At 43.9% G+C, this 17,944-nt stretch overlaps 1 protein-coding gene across 6 annotated transcripts in view; it reads left to right on the forward strand.

Annotated features, from left to right (window-relative positions):
• PARL (presenilin associated rhomboid like) overlaps window positions 1-17,944 on the forward strand; it is a 258,743-nt gene that overhangs the window by 141,770 nt on the left and 99,029 nt on the right. For 5 of the 6 annotated variants that reach the window (XM_056557714.1, XM_056557710.1, XM_056557712.1 and 2 more), the window contains exon 4: window positions 10,852-10,992. In XM_056557714.1, the coding sequence (XP_056413689.1) occupies window positions 10,852-10,992 (141 nt within the window). The remainder of the gene's footprint in view (window positions 1-10,851; window positions 10,993-17,944) is intronic. The other variant, XM_056557715.1, reaches the window with a different exon arrangement.

Below are 17,944 nucleotides of genomic sequence, written 5' to 3' on the forward strand. Positions count from 1 at the left end.
GCGATGTGTGTGCCGAAGAGTCTCCGAGCATACATAATCTACTCATCTGAAGCAAGTTACTTCTAGTGGATCGTGCCGGATAGCCGGCATACCCAGCCGAAAATTTAGTCTGTGCTTGGCCAAAAACCGAAACTGAAATTGCATTGCCCCGCCCCCTTTTCTAAAATCATTTTTGTCACATTGTATTACTTTTTGTGGAATGTGATGTGACCAAAATCAGTAATTTTTGCATTTAAAATTTTTAAATAGAAATAATAATTTTTTCATATTTTTTATATGGAAAATGGGAAAAGGAGGGCATTTAAACTTTTATGGGAGGGGGTTAATGGATGTTTTTTTTTTTCTCTACTTTTAAAGGGTTAATAGCCAGCTGCAGTGATCGCCGCATGTCGGCTGTTAGTGGCAGCCCCCCGCTAAAAAAATCAGCTGGGGACCCTTGGGTATGGTGGGGGCTCAAGTCAGGAGCCTGCGCCATACACTGTGGCAACTAGTTAAATGACGGAAATCGGCGCAATCTCCGATGTCCGTCATTACAGGCAGCGGTCAGCTGCTGATAGCAGCAGTCATCTCCCTGTTATGATGCAGACCCGACCCGCGGCCCACGTCATGTCCTCACCTGATCCATGATGTATATGTATGTCATGGGTCGGGAGAGGGTTTACGACACACCCACCGAAATTATCGGCGGAAAATTCAATCACCCAAAAATGCCTAAAGAGGTATTTTCGGCGGCCGAAACTAATTAAACTATAATAATTACTAAGGATAGAAGGTTGTCAAACCAACCTAATTTGCTTTTATGAAGGTGGAAGCAGAAGCCTTGACAGAGGAATGGCTGTGGATATAGGGGGACATTTATCATCGTTGCTTTGGTAAGCAAGTTCTGTAGGCATTTTTTTTTTTTTTTTGCGTTCGTTTTGCTTATGTATGGCACATTTATCATACTACCACAGGGGGTTGATAAATTTTGGCTCACATAAGCAAAAACCAATAAATCACTTTTGAATACCATTTTCTCTTAGCACACATAAGCAAAAACCAATAAATGACTTCAGAACACCAATTTTTAGCTTTGGAAAAAATGTGTGATATATATATATATATATATATATGTGTGTGTGTGTGTTTATTATATTTCTTTTTCTTTTAAATGGTTAACGAGGGCTTTTGGGGGAGTGTTTTTTTTTATAACATTCTTTTTAAATGTGTTGTGTTTTTTTTATTTTATTTACTTGACAGGCTTAGTAGTGGAAGCTGTCTTATAGAGTCAATTACTAAGCCGAGCTTAGTGTTAGCCACAAAAACAGCTAGCGCTAACCCCCAATTATTACCCTGGTACCCACCGCCACAGGGGTGCCAGGAAGAGTCGGTATCAACAGGCCCAGAGCATCAAAAATGGGGCTCCTGGGCCTAGGCGGTAACAGGCTGACGTTATTTAGGCTGGGGAAGGCCAATAACAATGGTCCTTGGCCACCCTGGTAATGTCAGGCTGTTGCTGCTTGGTTGGTATTTGGCTTAGAATGAAAATAGGGGGAACCTTTATGCTCTTTTTTTTTTTTTTTTTGCATAAATAATTAAATATAAAAAAAAATAAAATATGCATAGGGTTCCCCCTATTTTTATTTTCAGACAAATACCAACCAGCAGCAACAGCCTGACATTACCAGGGTGGGCAAGGACCATTGTTACTGCCCTTCCCCAGCCTAAATAACGCCAGCCTGTTACCATCTAGGCCCAGGAGCCCCATTTTTCACGCTCCGGGCCTGTTGATACCGGCTCTTCCCGGCACCCCTATGGCAGTGGGTACCAGGGTAATAATTGAGGGTTAGCGCTAGCTGTTTTTGTAGCTAACGCTAAGCCCAGGCTTAGTAATGGACTCGGTCTATAAGACAGCTTCCACTACTAAGTCTGTCGGGTAACTAAAAAAAAAAAAAACACAACACGTTTAAAAAAAATTATTCCAAAAAAACACTCCCGCACAAGCCCTAGTTAACCATTTTATTAACATTAAACAGAAAGAAAAGAAAAAACGCTGATCACCGACGCAGTCCACCGAATCCAAAGTAGTCCACAGGATACACAGATCTGAAATGAGAAAAAAATAAAGAAATATAGGTTAATACATTTATTGTCATCCGCCCGAGCATCTCCCGTGCCGCACGACCACAACTCCCAGCATGCCCTTACAGTAAGGACATGCTGGGAGTTGTAGTTGTGCAGCAGAGGGCAGGTGACAAGCTTGTCACCCACCCCCACTGCACAATTACAACTCCCAGCATTTCCTTACTCTAAGGGCATGCTGGGAGTTGTAGTCGTGCAAGCCAGGGAAGCGGGCGGTAATGCGCTCCGCTCCCTGGCCGGCGGTGATCTGAAAATCACTGTAATTTCATATTTCCCGCAAAATTTGAAATGACTGTAAACTCCGCGGCGCCATAGCAAAGGGAGCCCGGGCTGACATAACACTGCAGCCGCCCGGGACTCCCGTGCCGGGCCGGGAGATGTGCAGGAGCCATCCCCGCATCCCTCAGTGTGTATTGCAGCGCTTAGGGATGGCAGGGGCAGCTCCTGCACATCCCTCAGTCCGTCTGCAGGAGTCCCGGGCAGCTGCAAAGGAATGCCAGCCCGGGCTCCTTTTAACATCTGATTTTTAGTCCCTACTGAGTTTTTGTCCCTACTGTAAGATCAAATTTCCCGCCGGGTCCAGTATTTGGCTGCTCGGTCCCGGCCAATCATGGGACCCAACCGGAAATGTGAAATTACATTAGAGACTCCAAAAACTCCACGGCGCCGAGATTCTATCCCTCACTTAATGACGGGGGCACTGATTTACATCTACCCCTTGTCTCCTACCCGTGCCGCACATCTCCCGCCCGCTACCTGTAGCAAGACTACAACTCCCAGCATGCCCTCACTGTAAGGGCATGCTGGGAGTTGTAGTCTTGCTACAGGTAGCAGACAGATGGGAGATGCGCGGGCGGGTGGGAGACAAGGTGGGGATGTAAATCAGTGGGATCCGTGATCAGGTAGTCAGAAAAGCAGAAACATAAGCAAGGTTCAAGCTGGTGTAGATTCCTGGAGCTTTTTAATCAGATGCGCCTAGATCTGCGACAGTCACAGTTGATAAATCAGGGGGCACTGAAAAGTGAAAAAACGTCTGCGTGAGCAAGATGTCAAGATGAGCAATGGGATGTAAACAAAAAAAGTCGCAAATAAGTGTAGTTGCACCAAAGTTGCGCCAAATATATGGGAAAATAAGCTCTACAAACTTTGATAAATCTGGGCTACAGTGTTTTTGGATTTTGCAAAAGCGTTTGATACTGTCCTTTATAGACGTCTGATAGGTAAGTTAAGTCTTTGGGTTTGGAAATTTTAGAGAAACTGGAAAATATATACAGCTCACCCTCGTAGTGTTCGGTCTCATCCAGTCTGGGTGCACGGGAAACGTGGCCGCTCCACGAGACAAACAATACAGGAAGAGATCACTTGAAAAAATCCATAGTGAAAAACTCCAGCACTTCCAGAGGGGATAAAAAAAGTATAGAATTTATTCAATCTCCGTGGAGGTAAAAAACATGCATAGAAGGCAGGAAAATACGATAAAAACGGACGCGTATCGTATGAGGCTATATGAGGGCTTATTTTTTTACTCCGTGGTCTGTAGTTTTTATCGGTACCATTTTTGTTTTTATAGGATCACTTTTTATTTAATATTTTTATGGTATATGAATGGCCAAAAATTCACATTTTTGGACTTTGATTATTTTTTTTATTTATTATTATTACATTATTTTATTTAATAAAACAGGAAAAGGGGAGGGGTGATTTCAATTTTTATTGGGGGGGCATATTCACATTTATTCTCTTATTTTGTTTACCACTTTTTGCTCTTTTTATATATTTTTTTTTTAAAGCCTTCTATAACATTCTAGACCATGCAATCTTTTGATTGCATACACTGTTCAATGCTATGCCATAGCATAGCATTGATCATTGTTACCGGCTCTCTGCTGCTCTAGCCTGGCATGGAGCAGTAGATCACCGATCGGACAACGAGGAGGCAGGTGAGGACCCTCCCATTATCCAGTAAGCTGATCGGGACATCACGATTCTGTCGCGATAGTCTTGATCAGTTCCGAACGCAAATAAAAATAAAAAAAACACGAACATGTGACCCCATTTTGGAAACTACACCCCTCAAGGAATGTAACAAGGGGTATAGTGAGCCTTAACATTCTACAGGACTTTGACAAATTTTCGTTAAAGTTAGACGTGAAAATTAAAAATTTGTTTTTTTTCCCCTGAAATGCTGGTGTTACCCCAATTTTTTCATCTTCACAAGGGGTAATAGGAAATAAGACCCCCAAAATTTGTAACACCATTTCTTCTGAGTATATAAATACCCCATATGTGGAAGTAAAGTGTTCTGCTGGTGAACTACAATGCTCAGAAGAGAAGGAGCGCCATTGGGCTTTTGGCAAGATAATTAGATGTGTGTTTACAAAGCCTCCGTGGTGCCACAACACCCCCCACATATAACCCCATTTTGGAAACTACACCCCTCACATAATGTAATAAGGAGTACAGTGAGCATTTACACCCCACAGGTGTCTGACAGATTTTTTGAACAGTCGTCTGTAAAAATAAAAAATGAAATTTTTCATTTGCACAGCCCACTGTTCCAAAGATCTGTCAAACACCAGTGGGTTATAAATGCTCACTGTACCCTTTATTACAATCAGTGAGGGGTGTAGTTTCCAAAATGGGGTCACATGTGGGGGGTTCACTGTTCTGGCACCATGGGGGCTTTGTAAACGCACATGGCCCCTGACTTCCATTCCAACCCAATTCTCTCTTCAAGAGCCCAATGGCGCTCCTTCTCTTCTGAGCATTGTAGTTTGCCCGCAGAGCACTTTATATCCACATATGAGGTATTTCCATTCTCAGAAGAAATGGTGTTACAAATTTTTTTTTCCTATTAGCCCTTGTGAAAATGAAAAATTTGGGGTAACACCAGCATTTTATTGAAAGTTTGTCAATCACCTGTGGGTTGTTAAGGCTCACTTTACCCCTTGTTACGTTCCTTGAAGGGTGTGGTTTCCAAAATAGTGTGCCATGTGTTTTTTTTTTTTTTTTTTTTTTTTTTTTTTTTTTTTTTTTTTTTTACTGTTCTGGCATTATGGGGGCTTCCCAAATTTGACATGCCTCCCAAAAACCATTTCAGCAAAATTCGCTCTCCAAAAGCCCAATGTCGCTCCTTCCCTTCTGAGCCCTCTAGTGCAACCGCAGATCACTTAACATCCACATATGATGTATTTATTTACTCGAGAGAAATGGGGTTACAAATTTTGGGGGGCATTTTCTCCTATTACTCCTTGTGGAAATGAAAAGTTTTGGGTAACACCAGCATTTTAGTTTTAAAAATCCATACTGAGAAGAAATGGTGTTTCAAATTTTTGGGGGCTTTTTTCCTATTACCCCTTGTGAAAAAAAAAATTTGGGGTAACACCGGCATTTTATTGAAAAAAATTATTTTCACGTCCCAATTTAACGAAAGTTCGTCAATCACCTGTGGGGTGTAAAGACTCAATTTACTCCTTGTTACTTTCCTTGAAGGGTGTAGTTTCCAAAATCGTGTGCCATGTGTTTTTTTTTTTTAACTGCTCTGTCATCATGGGGGCTTCCTAAATGCGACATGCCCCCCAAAAACCAATTCAGCTAAATTTGCTCTCCAAGATCCCATTGTCGCTCCTTCCCTTTTCTAGTGCACCCACAGAGCACTAAACATCCACATATGAGGTATTTCCTTACTCGAGAGAAAATGAATTACAAGTTTTGGGGACCTTTTTACCATTTACCCCTTGTAAAAATGGGAAAATGGGGCTACAATTACATGTTAGTGTAATAAATTTAGATTTTTATTTTTCTCCTCCATTTTGCTGCTATTCCTGTGAAACACCTAAAGGGTTAACAAACTTTTTGAATGTAATTTTGAATACTTTGAGGGGTGTAGTTTTCATGGTGGTTTCCATTATAGGGGATTTCCAACATAAAGACCCTCATATTCACTTCAAAACTTAACTGGTCCCTGAAAAATTCTGATTTTTACATTTTCGTGAAAAATGGGAAAATTGCTGCTATACTTTGAAGCCCTCTGATGTCTTCAAAAAGTAAAAACATGTTAACTTTATGATGCCAACATAAAGTTAAAGGCGTTATCCATGAAAACCTTTTTTTCTTATCTATCAACTGGCTCCAGAAAGTTAAACAAATTTGCAAATTTAAAGCAAAAAAGGAAGAGGAGGGCACTCATAGGAGCAGTATCACCTTTGCATATGTATGAAGCAGTCCTCAGCGACCTCTGACAATGTCTCCTGCGGGGTGCACGTACAACAGTATAAAATATACAATTTGAATGCAAAAAGAAGCACTTCAAGAGGCTGGAAGAAGCACGCACTAGTTTGCGAAACAGCCGGCGTAGCCTCTGAGTGCCACACACCAGCGCCGACGCCGAGACCCGGCATCCCGTCACAGCCACCGGACCTCCAGGATTGATTGTCCCTGCTTTGCAGTGAGTGCACGTATGTGCTTCTTTTTGCATTCAGATTTGTAAATTACTTCTATAAAAAAATCTTAATCCTTTCAGTACTTATGAGCTGCTGAAGTTGAGTTGTTCTTTTCTAAGTGCTCTCTGATGACACGTGTCTCGGGAAATACCCAGTTTAGAAGCAAATCCCCGTACAAACTTCTTCTACTCTGTGCAGGTCCCAAGACAAGCAGAGATGTCAGCAGAGAGCACTGTTGCCAGACAGAAAACAACAACTCAAATTCAGCAGCTGATAATTATTGAAAGGATTAAGATTTTTTAATGGAAGTTATTTACAAATCTGTTTAACTTTCTGGAGCCATTTGATATAAAATATTTTTTTTTTTGTAAATATGAATCATTGTGTAAATATGAATCAAGGAAAAGCATCCCAGGTTATTAATGCATAAAGTGACAGTGTAAACACGACTACAAGGGCGTGGTCTAAGATGACAGGCAGTGCTCAAAACCAAAATGCGGATGTGCATTTATACTAAGGGAGAGCAGGTCCTACACTTATGGTCTGTTGCTATGGGCAATCCCCAGCAAAAAATGCATACAATGGAGGATGCCTGCAACCGACCGCAAGTACCACAATGGCATCCTTCCCCTATGATGGGTGTGGATGTAAATCCTATAAATTACAGTAGTACAAAAACACAACAACTACAAATATAGGTGCACTACTGTGGTGGATGTAACAAGGACATTAGCTAACCCTCAAAACTGATATAAAATTGAGACATTAGCCAGTATATCCTTATATGAAGGACCTACCTGAGCCCGCACACTAACGCCAAGGTTTCTCAAAATGACAGTGGTCAGATTTGAAAAAATGCTCACGTGCTTAGGGTCATAATGGGCTCCGTCCCCAAGGGGTTAAGTACCCGGGCATTTTTTGCACATCCGACCACTGTCACTTTAAGCATTAATTACTCGGAGATGCTTTTACTTTTCATTCTGATTCCGAGATATTTTTTTGTGTGGCATATTCTACTTTGTTAGTGGTATATTTTCGTCGATACTTGCATCATTTCTTTGATAAAAATATTGAAAACTTTGAAAGTCTATGCTTATAAGGAAAATGGACATCCCAAATAAATGACATATTGATTCACATATACAATATGTCTACTTTATGTTGGCATCATAAAGTTGACATATTTTTACTTTTGGAAGGCATAGGAGGGCCTCAAAGTTCAGCAGCTATTTTCCAATTTTTTCACAAGATTTTCAAAATTGGAATTTTTCACGGACCGGTTCAGGTTTGAAGTGGATTTTAGGGGCCTTCATATTAGAAATGCTCCATAAATTACCCCATTATAAAAACTCCACCCCTCAAAGTATTCAAAATGACATTCAGTAAGTGTGTTTACCCTTCAGGTGTTTCACAGGAATAGCAGCAGTGAAGGAGAAAATTCAAAATTTTCATTTTTTTTACACTCGCATGTTCTTTTAGACCCAGTTTTTAAATTTTTACAAGGGATAAAAGGAGAGAAATCCCTCCAAAATTTGTAAACCAATTTCTCTCGAGTAAGGAAACACCTCATGTGTATGTAAAGTGTTCGGCGGGCGCAGTAGAGGGCTCAGAAGGGAAGGAGCGACAATGGGATTTTGGAGAGTGAGTTTTTCGGAAATGGTTTTTGGGGGGGCATGTCCCATTTAGGAAGCCCCTATGGTGCCAGAACAGCGAAAGAAAAAACCCGCATGGCATACTATTTTGGAAACTACACCCCTCAAGAAACGTAACAAGGAGTACAGTGAGCCTTAACACCCCACAGGTGTTTGATAAATGTTGATTAAAGCGGGATGTGAAAAGGAAAAATTTTTCATTTTCATAAGTGGTAATAGGAGAAAATGTCACAGTAAGATTTGTAAATACATTTCTTTGGAGTTAGAACATACCTCATATTAGGTATGTAAACTACTACTGCAGGTGCACACCAGGTCTCGGAAGTGCAGGAGCACAGTCAGGGGCCTTGATCATTTACAGAGCTACCTATGGAGCCAGAAAAGCGGGACCCCCCCCCCCCCCTCAAGGAACATTACATAGGGTACACTAAGTTAATAAAGTAGGGTACAGTAGGCCGTAAAATTACAAAATAGATTATGTTCCCAGAATGATGACCCAGAGCATAGCCAAAACTATAAAAAATATGCCCACCCCAAACATTATGCTCTGAATCTTCATTCTGGGAATGTGATTGATGTGTGTGGCCGTCCCTAACCTGTTGCTTCAAATGTGCACCCCGCTCAGGTGGAAAGAGAGCGCTGTGCATTTGAGGCAACATAAAAAAGTCCCCGATGCTAGTGACCCATGGGGATGTGTGTGGGGGAGGCGGGGAAGTGTGTAGTCTAAGGGCTTGGTGTATACTACATATAACAGTGTGTGATTTTAAATGCAGCGCCCTGACACCCTAATAGGGCCCGGGTCATGCTGCAAAATCTTTTTTTTTTTAATCACCTACCTGTCCCTGTACACTGAAGCTCACCCTGACTACATGGCTCTTCTTCAGCCCTGAAGGGCGCAGATCTTGGCAGAGGGGGGTCCCTCGCTTCTTCTCTGAGCTCTGCCCGCTGACTGAACTTGGTGGGCTAGCAGAGCTGAGAGAAGGGGACATTAACCCCTCCTATGCCGGCTGCTATTGGTCCGACCAATAGTAGCGCTCCTGGGAAGGTGACTGGATCGCCACCTTCCTCCAGCTACAGGAGGTGATTGGTGGTCTATACTACACCGCCGATCAACCTTCTAAGTCTGGGTCATCAGGTCATACGTGACCCGTATGACCAGAATTGCCGCAGATCTCAGGACACCCCTCGGCATTGTTACAGGATGCTTGCTGAATGATTTCAGCAGGCATCCCGCTCCAGTCCCTGCCACGTGGGAACCAAAATTCCCACAAGCATACAAGTACCCCCTGGGTACTTAAGTACCAGGGTGTCAGGGCGTACCTGTATGCCCTGGGTCCCTAAGTGGTTAAGTTATTTTTTATGATATAGAGAATGGGATTAACAGCTCTGTTTCTATTTGCAAATGACACCAAGCTTTGTAGCATGGCACAGTCATTAGAGGATGGGCATAAGTTACAAGATGACTTGGATAGACTAAGTGTCTGAGTATCCTCTTGGCAAATGAAGTTCAATGCGGATAAATGTAAAGTTATGAATTTGGGTACTAATAACCTGCATGTCTCGTATGTCTTAGGCTGGGTTCACACTACGATTTGTAACTACGGTTCCCGTATACGGCTGGGAGGAGGGGGCGGGGCTTAATCGCGGCGCCCGCACTTAGCCGTATACGGGAACCGTATTTAATGCATGTCTATGAGCCGACAGTGAACCGCAGCCTCCGGTTGGCTGCTTTTTCGGCCGTATGCGGTTTTCTGACCGTAGGCAAAAACTCGGTCGATTAAGCCCCGCCCCCCTCCTCCCAGCCGTATGCAGGAACCGTAGTTAAAAATCGAAGTGTGAGCCCAGCCTTAGGGGGGTTTAACTGGGAGAGTCACTGGTAGAGAAAGATCTGGGTGTACTTATAGACCATAGACTACAGAATAGCATTTCAGGCAGCTGCTTCTAAGTCCAGCAGGATAAAGTCACTTATCAAAAGAGACTTGGACTCGAGGGACAGGGACATAATGCTACCCCTTTATAAAACATGGGTACAACCTCAACTGGAATATGCTGTACAGTTTTGGGAAATAGTTCATAAAAAGGATGTTGTGGAGCTGTAAGGGGTGCAGAAACGTGCAACTTAACTAAAAAGGGGCATGGAACAACTTAGCTATGAAGAATTATTAAAATAACTACATTTGTTTAGTCTTGAGAAGAGACGGGGGGGATATGATCAACGTATATAAGTATACAGTATAACTGGCCCATACAAAAAATATGTGGAAAAACTGTTCCAGCTTAAACCCTTTTAAAGGACAAGGGGCACTCCCTCCATCTGGAGAAGAAAAGGTTTAGTCTCAAGGGGCGACACGCCTTCTTTACCATAAGAACTGTGAATTTATGTAACAGTCTACCTAAGGAACTGGTCACAGCAGGAACAGTTGAAAACTTAAAAATAGGGTTAGATACATTCCTAGAACAAAATAACATTAATGCTTATGCAGAAATATAAAAATCAAATACCTTCCCCTTCATCCAACCATACCTCTTCCCTTCAATTCCATGGTTAAAATTGATGGATGTATTTCTTTTTTCAACTATACAAACTATGTAACTATGTAACTAGTATGCAGAGGCTTACTAAAAACTGTGGTCAGTTTTCAGGTTGCTCTTTTGGTGCTGCTGCAATCTGGCAATATGAGTCCCTAAAAAATCGAATGAAGAATTATCTCGATGACATGCGTGCAGACTGGCTGGAAAGGATTCAGCCAGCCAAACATGGGGACTTCAGGAAGCAGGTACTGTACTAGCCTAATATTTGTTTATATCTGTATACTATACACTAACACCAGAGAGTTCGCAGACATATGCAGTAAATGCCAGCATCCATATTTGGCGCACTCAGTCCACGAGGAGTTACCGTATATACTCTAGTATAAGCCGACCCGAATATAAGCCGAGGCCCCTAATTTCACCCCCAAAAACCCAGTAAAAGTAATTGACTCAACTTTAAGCATAGGGGGGGAAATACATAATCCCCCCCCCCCCATGTCATCATCCAGACCCCCGTCATTATCCAGACCCCCTTCATCATCACCGCCTGTCAATCCCTTCAGCCATCGGGCATGCTGGGAGTTGTAGTTTTAAAACCTCTGGAGGTCCGCAGGTTGAATACCACTGCGGCCTTCGTCATCATCCAGACCCCCGTCATCATCCCCCCCCTTCATCATCACCGCCTGTCAATCCTCATGATGATGACGAAGGCCGCAGTGGTCTTCAACCTGCGGACCTCCAGATGTTGCAAAACTACAACTCCCAGCATGCCCGGACATGCGAACCTCTGGAGGTCCGAAGGTTGAAGACCACTGCGGCCTTCGTCATCATCCAGACCCCCCCCCCCCCTTTAGTTTTCTACTCGCCTTCCCTCGGTGGGAAGGAAGGGTGAGCTGGTCCGGGCCATCTATGCTGCAGGGACCGTCCGGTGGGGAGGGTTAGTCATTATGGGCTGTCCATTTTCACCGGGGGGGCCATCTTCTCCGCGCTTCAGGCCTGCCACCGACTAGTGAATAGTGTTGCTCACGAATATTCGCAATTCGAATTTTAATCGTGAATATCGCGAATTCGCAAATTATTTAAAATATAGCACTATATATTTGAAATTGCGAATATTTGCTTTTTCCCCCGCATATTCACATATGCAAATATTCACATATGCGAGTATAATGAAAATGCGAAATTCGCCAATATAGGACGAATATACGTCTATATATTCGCGAAATATCGCGAATTCGAATATGGGCAATGCCACTCATCACTACTAGTGACGTTGCCTTGACGACGATGCACAGGGACGTTCATGCGCACTGCCCCGGCCAGCGACCGCCACTGCCCCATTGCCTCCCCCATCCCCAGTTTTATATTTACCTGTTCCCGGGGTCCTCGCTACTTCTGGCTCCGGCGGCGTCCTGAGCTGTCACTGTGCGCACTGACGATGATGTTGCGTTGAGGAAGTCACTCGTCATTGCGCAGAGCACAGCGTAACGCAGGACGCCGCAGGAGCCAGAAGTAGCGCGGCCCCGGGAACAGGTAATTATAAAACCGGGGATGGGGTAGGCAATGGGGCAGCGGCGGTCTCTGGCCGGCGCGTTGCGTGGGGGCAGGGCATTATTGGATTATTGGCAAGGTAATTGCCGATACCGATAACGTCCAAATTCGTGAATATAGGCCGATAATATCTGCCAAACCGATAATCTGTCGATCCCTAGTTTATTCTCCTTTTTTTTAGGACTATTTATCTTCACAGAAGGACAAGTAAATACGGCACACAGTGCTGACAGTTCCATATCTTATTCTTTTGATTTACAGCAATAGAACATTGAAAAATATCATAAGTAGCATATGTTTAATGACAAAGACTATCAATAATCTGAACTATGTGTTGTACATGTCTTTTGAATGTTTATACTGAACATAAGTATTTTTTATCGGCGCGAAGTACAAATAGGCGGACTATTACCTTATACTCCATATTTTTATTCTATTTTAGTGCAACAATGTTATACACACTATACTTTGCTACATTCAAAAAGAGTTAAACTACAATTTTTATGTATACATAATGTATTCTATTTTATTATTTTACCCCATATAGATACATACTTTTAGATATTGCAGTAACAGAGAGCAGCTGCAAGGGCCTTACAGTTAGCACTCATTGTTATAAGTGTGTCTTTATTAATTTACTAAATAAATGTTTTTATTTTTAAACACTATAACAACTAGACTGATTGGATAATTTTTTATATACTGTATATTGTGTTTTAATTACAACAACCAGAAACTATCATAGTTTCTTTGTAACAATTTCTTTGTTACAATTGTATTAAAATGCAATAATTTCTCTAAAGACCAGATTAGAGGACAGTGTATACCAATCGTGTTTCCCTCTTTTAGTTGAGCCCCCTATCCCCTTTTTTGTTTTTATAGTACTAGGTTCATTGACTTGATAACTTTAATCCATTCAGTGGGGCTACATACAGTATTCTATGAAATACATGAACAAATCCCACCCAAATAAGAGCGTTGAGCTAAACTGCAGCTTTATTGTTAAAATAATTTTCTCTATCAACTCCATTGGGGGACACAGACCATGGGTATATGAGGCTGCCACTAGGCAACAAGAAAAGTCGGCCCCTCCCAGCAGGATATACCCACCCACAGGCAGCTGGGCTAATCAGTTTTAGCTTAGTGTCTATAGGAGGCAGACGCGGGTCTGGGGTTCTCCAGACCTGGTCTATTCTTTTCTTATTTTTGAGATTAGGGATATATAGAGGAGCGATTAAAGGAGTTACAATTGTTTAGTCTTGAGAAGAGACGTTTAAGGGGGGATATGATAAATGTATATAAGTATATTAATGGCCCATACAAAAAATATGGAGAAAAACTGTTCCAGGTTAAACCCCCCCAAAGGACGAGGGGGCACTCCCTTCATCTGGAGAAGAAAAGGTTTAGTCTCAAGGGGCGACACGCCTTCTTTACCATCAGAACTGTGAACTTATGGAACAGTCTAGCTCAGGAACTGGTCACAGCAGGGAAAATTAACAGCTTTAAAACAGGGTTAGATACATTCCCGGAACAAAATAACATTAATGCTTATGAAGAAATATAAAATCCCATCCCTTCCCCAATATCGTGCCACACCCCTACCCCTTAATTCCCTGGTTGAACTTGATGGACTAATGTCTTTTTTCAACCGTACTAACTATGGAACTATGTATATCTGCCCAGGACGTTCCCCCAATTTTGGCCGCTCTCAAGTGTCCTAGGAGCTTTTTCCTCTGGTTCATCTCCAGAGTCTGGTTCATCTCCGGAGCTTGGTTCTCGACTGTTTGGAAAACGCCTCGATGAGATTATCTCAGAGCTGGCTGTAAGGGTTATTTATTGCTGCTAAATAAATCTTGCAGTACCGACTCCCGAAGGAAGTCAACCTCTTTTCGTTCTTTTCGGACCTATGGCTCCAATAGGACGACCGGATCGGCATCTGGGGGCAAGAAGGTCCCTTCCTTTAAGGCCCATCTCTCCTGGAAATTGGATACTCTCTCCGGCCGTTTCGCAGCCAAGGCAGGCGTCTGCAAGACTACCTCTGCCTGAAGGGTCGACCCACCCGTATATTTTTCTTGGGTGGGAGGGTGTTTGTCACTCTTCCAGGAAGTCTGGTCTGCTCACCTGAAGGACTCTTGGGTCCCAGCCGCCATCTACTTCTCCGTCATTTTCGTATGGAGTCCCTCCTTTCGGTGGTGGCGTCCATGGATCAAGGGGAGTTTCTTTCCTTGGTAGACATCTGTGATGCCTACCTCCACATTCCTATTTTTCCAGCACATCAGCGATATCTTCGCTTTGCTCTCCCGGAGGGCCATTTTCAGTGTGCGACTCTTTCCTTCGGACTAGCCAATGCTCCGAGGGTCTTCACCAAGGTCCTGGTGGCAGTGATAGCCATTCTATGAGCATGGGGTGTCATCAGTCATCCCCTACCTGGACGAAATCCTGGTCAAGGCGTCAACCTGGGCCCAGAATCAGGAGACAACGCAACAAATAACCCTAGGGGGTTAAATATCCTCTAAATTACATGTGCTACAATACTAAAACATAACTTTTATTACTCTTATGTATAAATAACAAAAAGGTGAGAAACACAAGATTAAAATTCCACTACCACTAATCAGTCCATCTCCTTGATAAAGCCACATTTGTGGTGAAACATGTCGGGGGGTGACAGTATATGGTTTTAACCCAGTCCACTATGTCTTAAATGTACCTCTAAAAGAAAGATTTACAAAATTAGATAGGGTCAGATTAGGCCAGTGAGCCTTCTAGCCTCACCTGCGGTGCACAGCAGGTTACGGTGATTGAGTGCCGTATAGCCACCGGGAGCAGTCCTACAGTGATTTCCATTTGATATGTGTGGCTGAGTAATCCCATGTGAGAGCCATTGTAATAGTGATATTAACATCTGGCTTTTCCACCTTGGTGTTGCACCTAATAAAACAAATGTGGTGCCTACATTATAAAGCGTATAAAAGAGGGTAACAAGACCCCTGATTCAGCTATATAGCAAGAGACACAGAGCTGCTGAGTGTGACACTAGATTATTTAAATATAATATCTTATTAACTGTTTACAATCCATGGTGGTTATACCGGCTATGACCCATAGTGTTGGTTTTCAGATACCTAATTGACATTAGTGGTACTGGAATTTTAATCGTGTGTTTCTCACCTTTTTGTTATTTATACATAAGAGTAATAAAAGTTATGTTTTAGTATTGTAGCACATGTAATTTAGAGGATATTTAACCCCCAGGGTTATTTGTTGTGTTGGCTTATTACCTCTACATGTGCTATTTGGCTTAAGAGAGTAGTATGATCAGAATCAGGAGAGTCTCATTCTACAGACCCTGTTGGCTGGTTGGTCAATCAAGACAAGTCCTATCTACTCCCTCTCAGTCCCTAATCTTCGTGGGTCTGCAATTTGGCTCACCGCATGCCCGGATTTTTCTTCCGCCGGACGAGCGCCTGGCCCTATTATCAGGGGTTCGGAGTCTCCGATGTCCTGTTTCCGTTTCCATTCGGTTCTGCATGCAAGTCCTGGGTCGAATGGTGGTGGCAATGGAAGCTTTCCTTCAGCCCAGTTTCATTATCAACCTCTTCGGAGTTCTCTTTTGTCCCGATGGGATAAATCTCCACTGACCCTCGATTGGAGAATCTTTCTCCCTCCCAAGACTCGCCAGTCCCTCCTGTGTGGCTTCGGTCCTCTTTTCTTCATCAGGGAAAATCCTTCTGCCCCTCTACTGGCAGGTCATCTTGACGGATGCCAGTCTCAGCGGTTGGGGAGGAGTTTTCAGGGACCGGACGGTCCTGGGACTTTGGTCCACTCAGGAAGCTCTTCTCCCCATCAACATTCTGGAGCTCAGAGCAATCTACCTTTGTCAGAGCAATCGCCATTGAGAGTGCCTTCTCCAGGACCCCCTGTTCGTGTACAGACGGACAATTCCACAGCTGTGGCATATGTCAATCATCAGGGCGGCACACGCAACTTAGCTCAGCTTAGCGGCTATGGCCGAAGTCTCCAAGATCCTTCTATGGGCGGAGCTCAGTCCCCTCCATATCAGCTATTCACATACCAGGTGTGAAATCTTGGGAGGCGGACTTTTTCAGCCGCTCCTCAGCCGACCCCAATGAATGGTCTCTTCTTCCGGAAGTGTTCGCGGAAATCTGCAACCTCTGGAGCACTTCAGGCTTGGACCTTTTCACGTCTCACCACAACCACATAGTTCCTCGGTTTGTGGCGAACTCCCTGGACCCCCTGGCTCCAGCCGTGGACCTGGTGATTACTTAGTCCCACTTCATCCTCCCATATCTTTTCCCTCCTCTTCCCTTTTTTCCAGGGTCCTGAGGAAACTCAAGCAGAGGGCGTTCCCGCCATTCTAGCTCCGGACTGGCCAAGGCGGGCGTGGTACGCAGACGTGGTTCGTCTGGTGGACGACGTGCCACCGTGCCTTCCATTTCAATGAGATCTGCTTTCTCGGGGTCCTCTTGCCACCCCAATTTACAGTCCCTGCATTTGTCGGTGTGGTGGTTGAGACTGAGAGCTAGGGGATTCTCTCCCCAAGTAATTCACACTGTGATCAGAGCGCGCAAGCCCTTTTCTGCGAAGATTTACCACCGTACTTGGCGGTCTTATTTTCATTGGTGTGAGTCTCACTCCTTTTTCTCCAGTTGCATTCTCTCTCCCACGACTTCCTTCCTTCTTACAGTCGGGGTTAGAACAACACTTGGCTATCCGTTCCCTTTACAGGTCACCTGCTCCCCCCTGGGATCTCAATCTGATTCCCGGGGCCCTACAGCGGCCTCTTTTTGAACCTCTCAGGGATGTTCCTCTTCATCTCCTTTCTTGGAACGTGGCCTTCCTTATTGCAGTCACTTCTATTAGGAGGGTTTCGGAGCTGACAGCCCTATCCTGCTGATCTCCCTACCTGGTTTTACACCAGGACAAAGTGGTCTTTTGCCCGGTTCAGTCCTTTTTACCTAAGGTTGTTTCTGCTTTTCACTACAATAAGGACATTGTCCTTCCGTCTTTTTGTCCTGCTTCTTCTCAACCCAGGGAGCGTTTTCTCCATTGGCTTGATGTGGTACGAGCTGTTCGGATTTACCTCTCAGTCACTTCTTCCTTTCACTAGTGTGACTCCTTCCTTGTCTTTATAGAAGGTAGTCATATGGGACTTCCTGCTTCAAAGTCAATCATTTCGCGATGGATCCGTTTCGCCATCTCGGTAGCTTACCGCTGCAAAGGGAAGACTCCTCTTTTCAGGGTCTCAGCTCTTTCCACTCGTTCTGTCAGGGCCTCCTGGGCTTTCCGCAACAAGGCTTCTGCCTTGCAAATCTGTAAAGCGGCCACCTAGTCATCTTTACACACTTTTACAAAATTCTACCAGGTACATACCTTCTCATCTGCTGATGCTATTCTGGGTCGCAAGGTGTTGCAGGCGGCTGTGGATCAGCCTCCCACCTGAGTTGGAAATCATTTACCCACCCCGGGGACTGCTTTGGTACGTCCCATGGTCTGTGTCCCCCAAAGGAGCCGATAGAGAAAAGGATATTTTTATGCTTACCGTAAAAATATTTTTCTCGGAGGATCCATTGTGGGGGGGGGGGGGGTTGACACAGCTCCCTCCCATTTGTCCTGGTTTTGTTG

This window comes from Hyla sarda, chromosome 2 (assembly GCF_029499605.1).
Source record: "Hyla sarda isolate aHylSar1 chromosome 2, aHylSar1.hap1, whole genome shotgun sequence".
Taxonomy (NCBI): Eukaryota; Metazoa; Chordata; class Amphibia; order Anura; family Hylidae; genus Hyla; species Hyla sarda.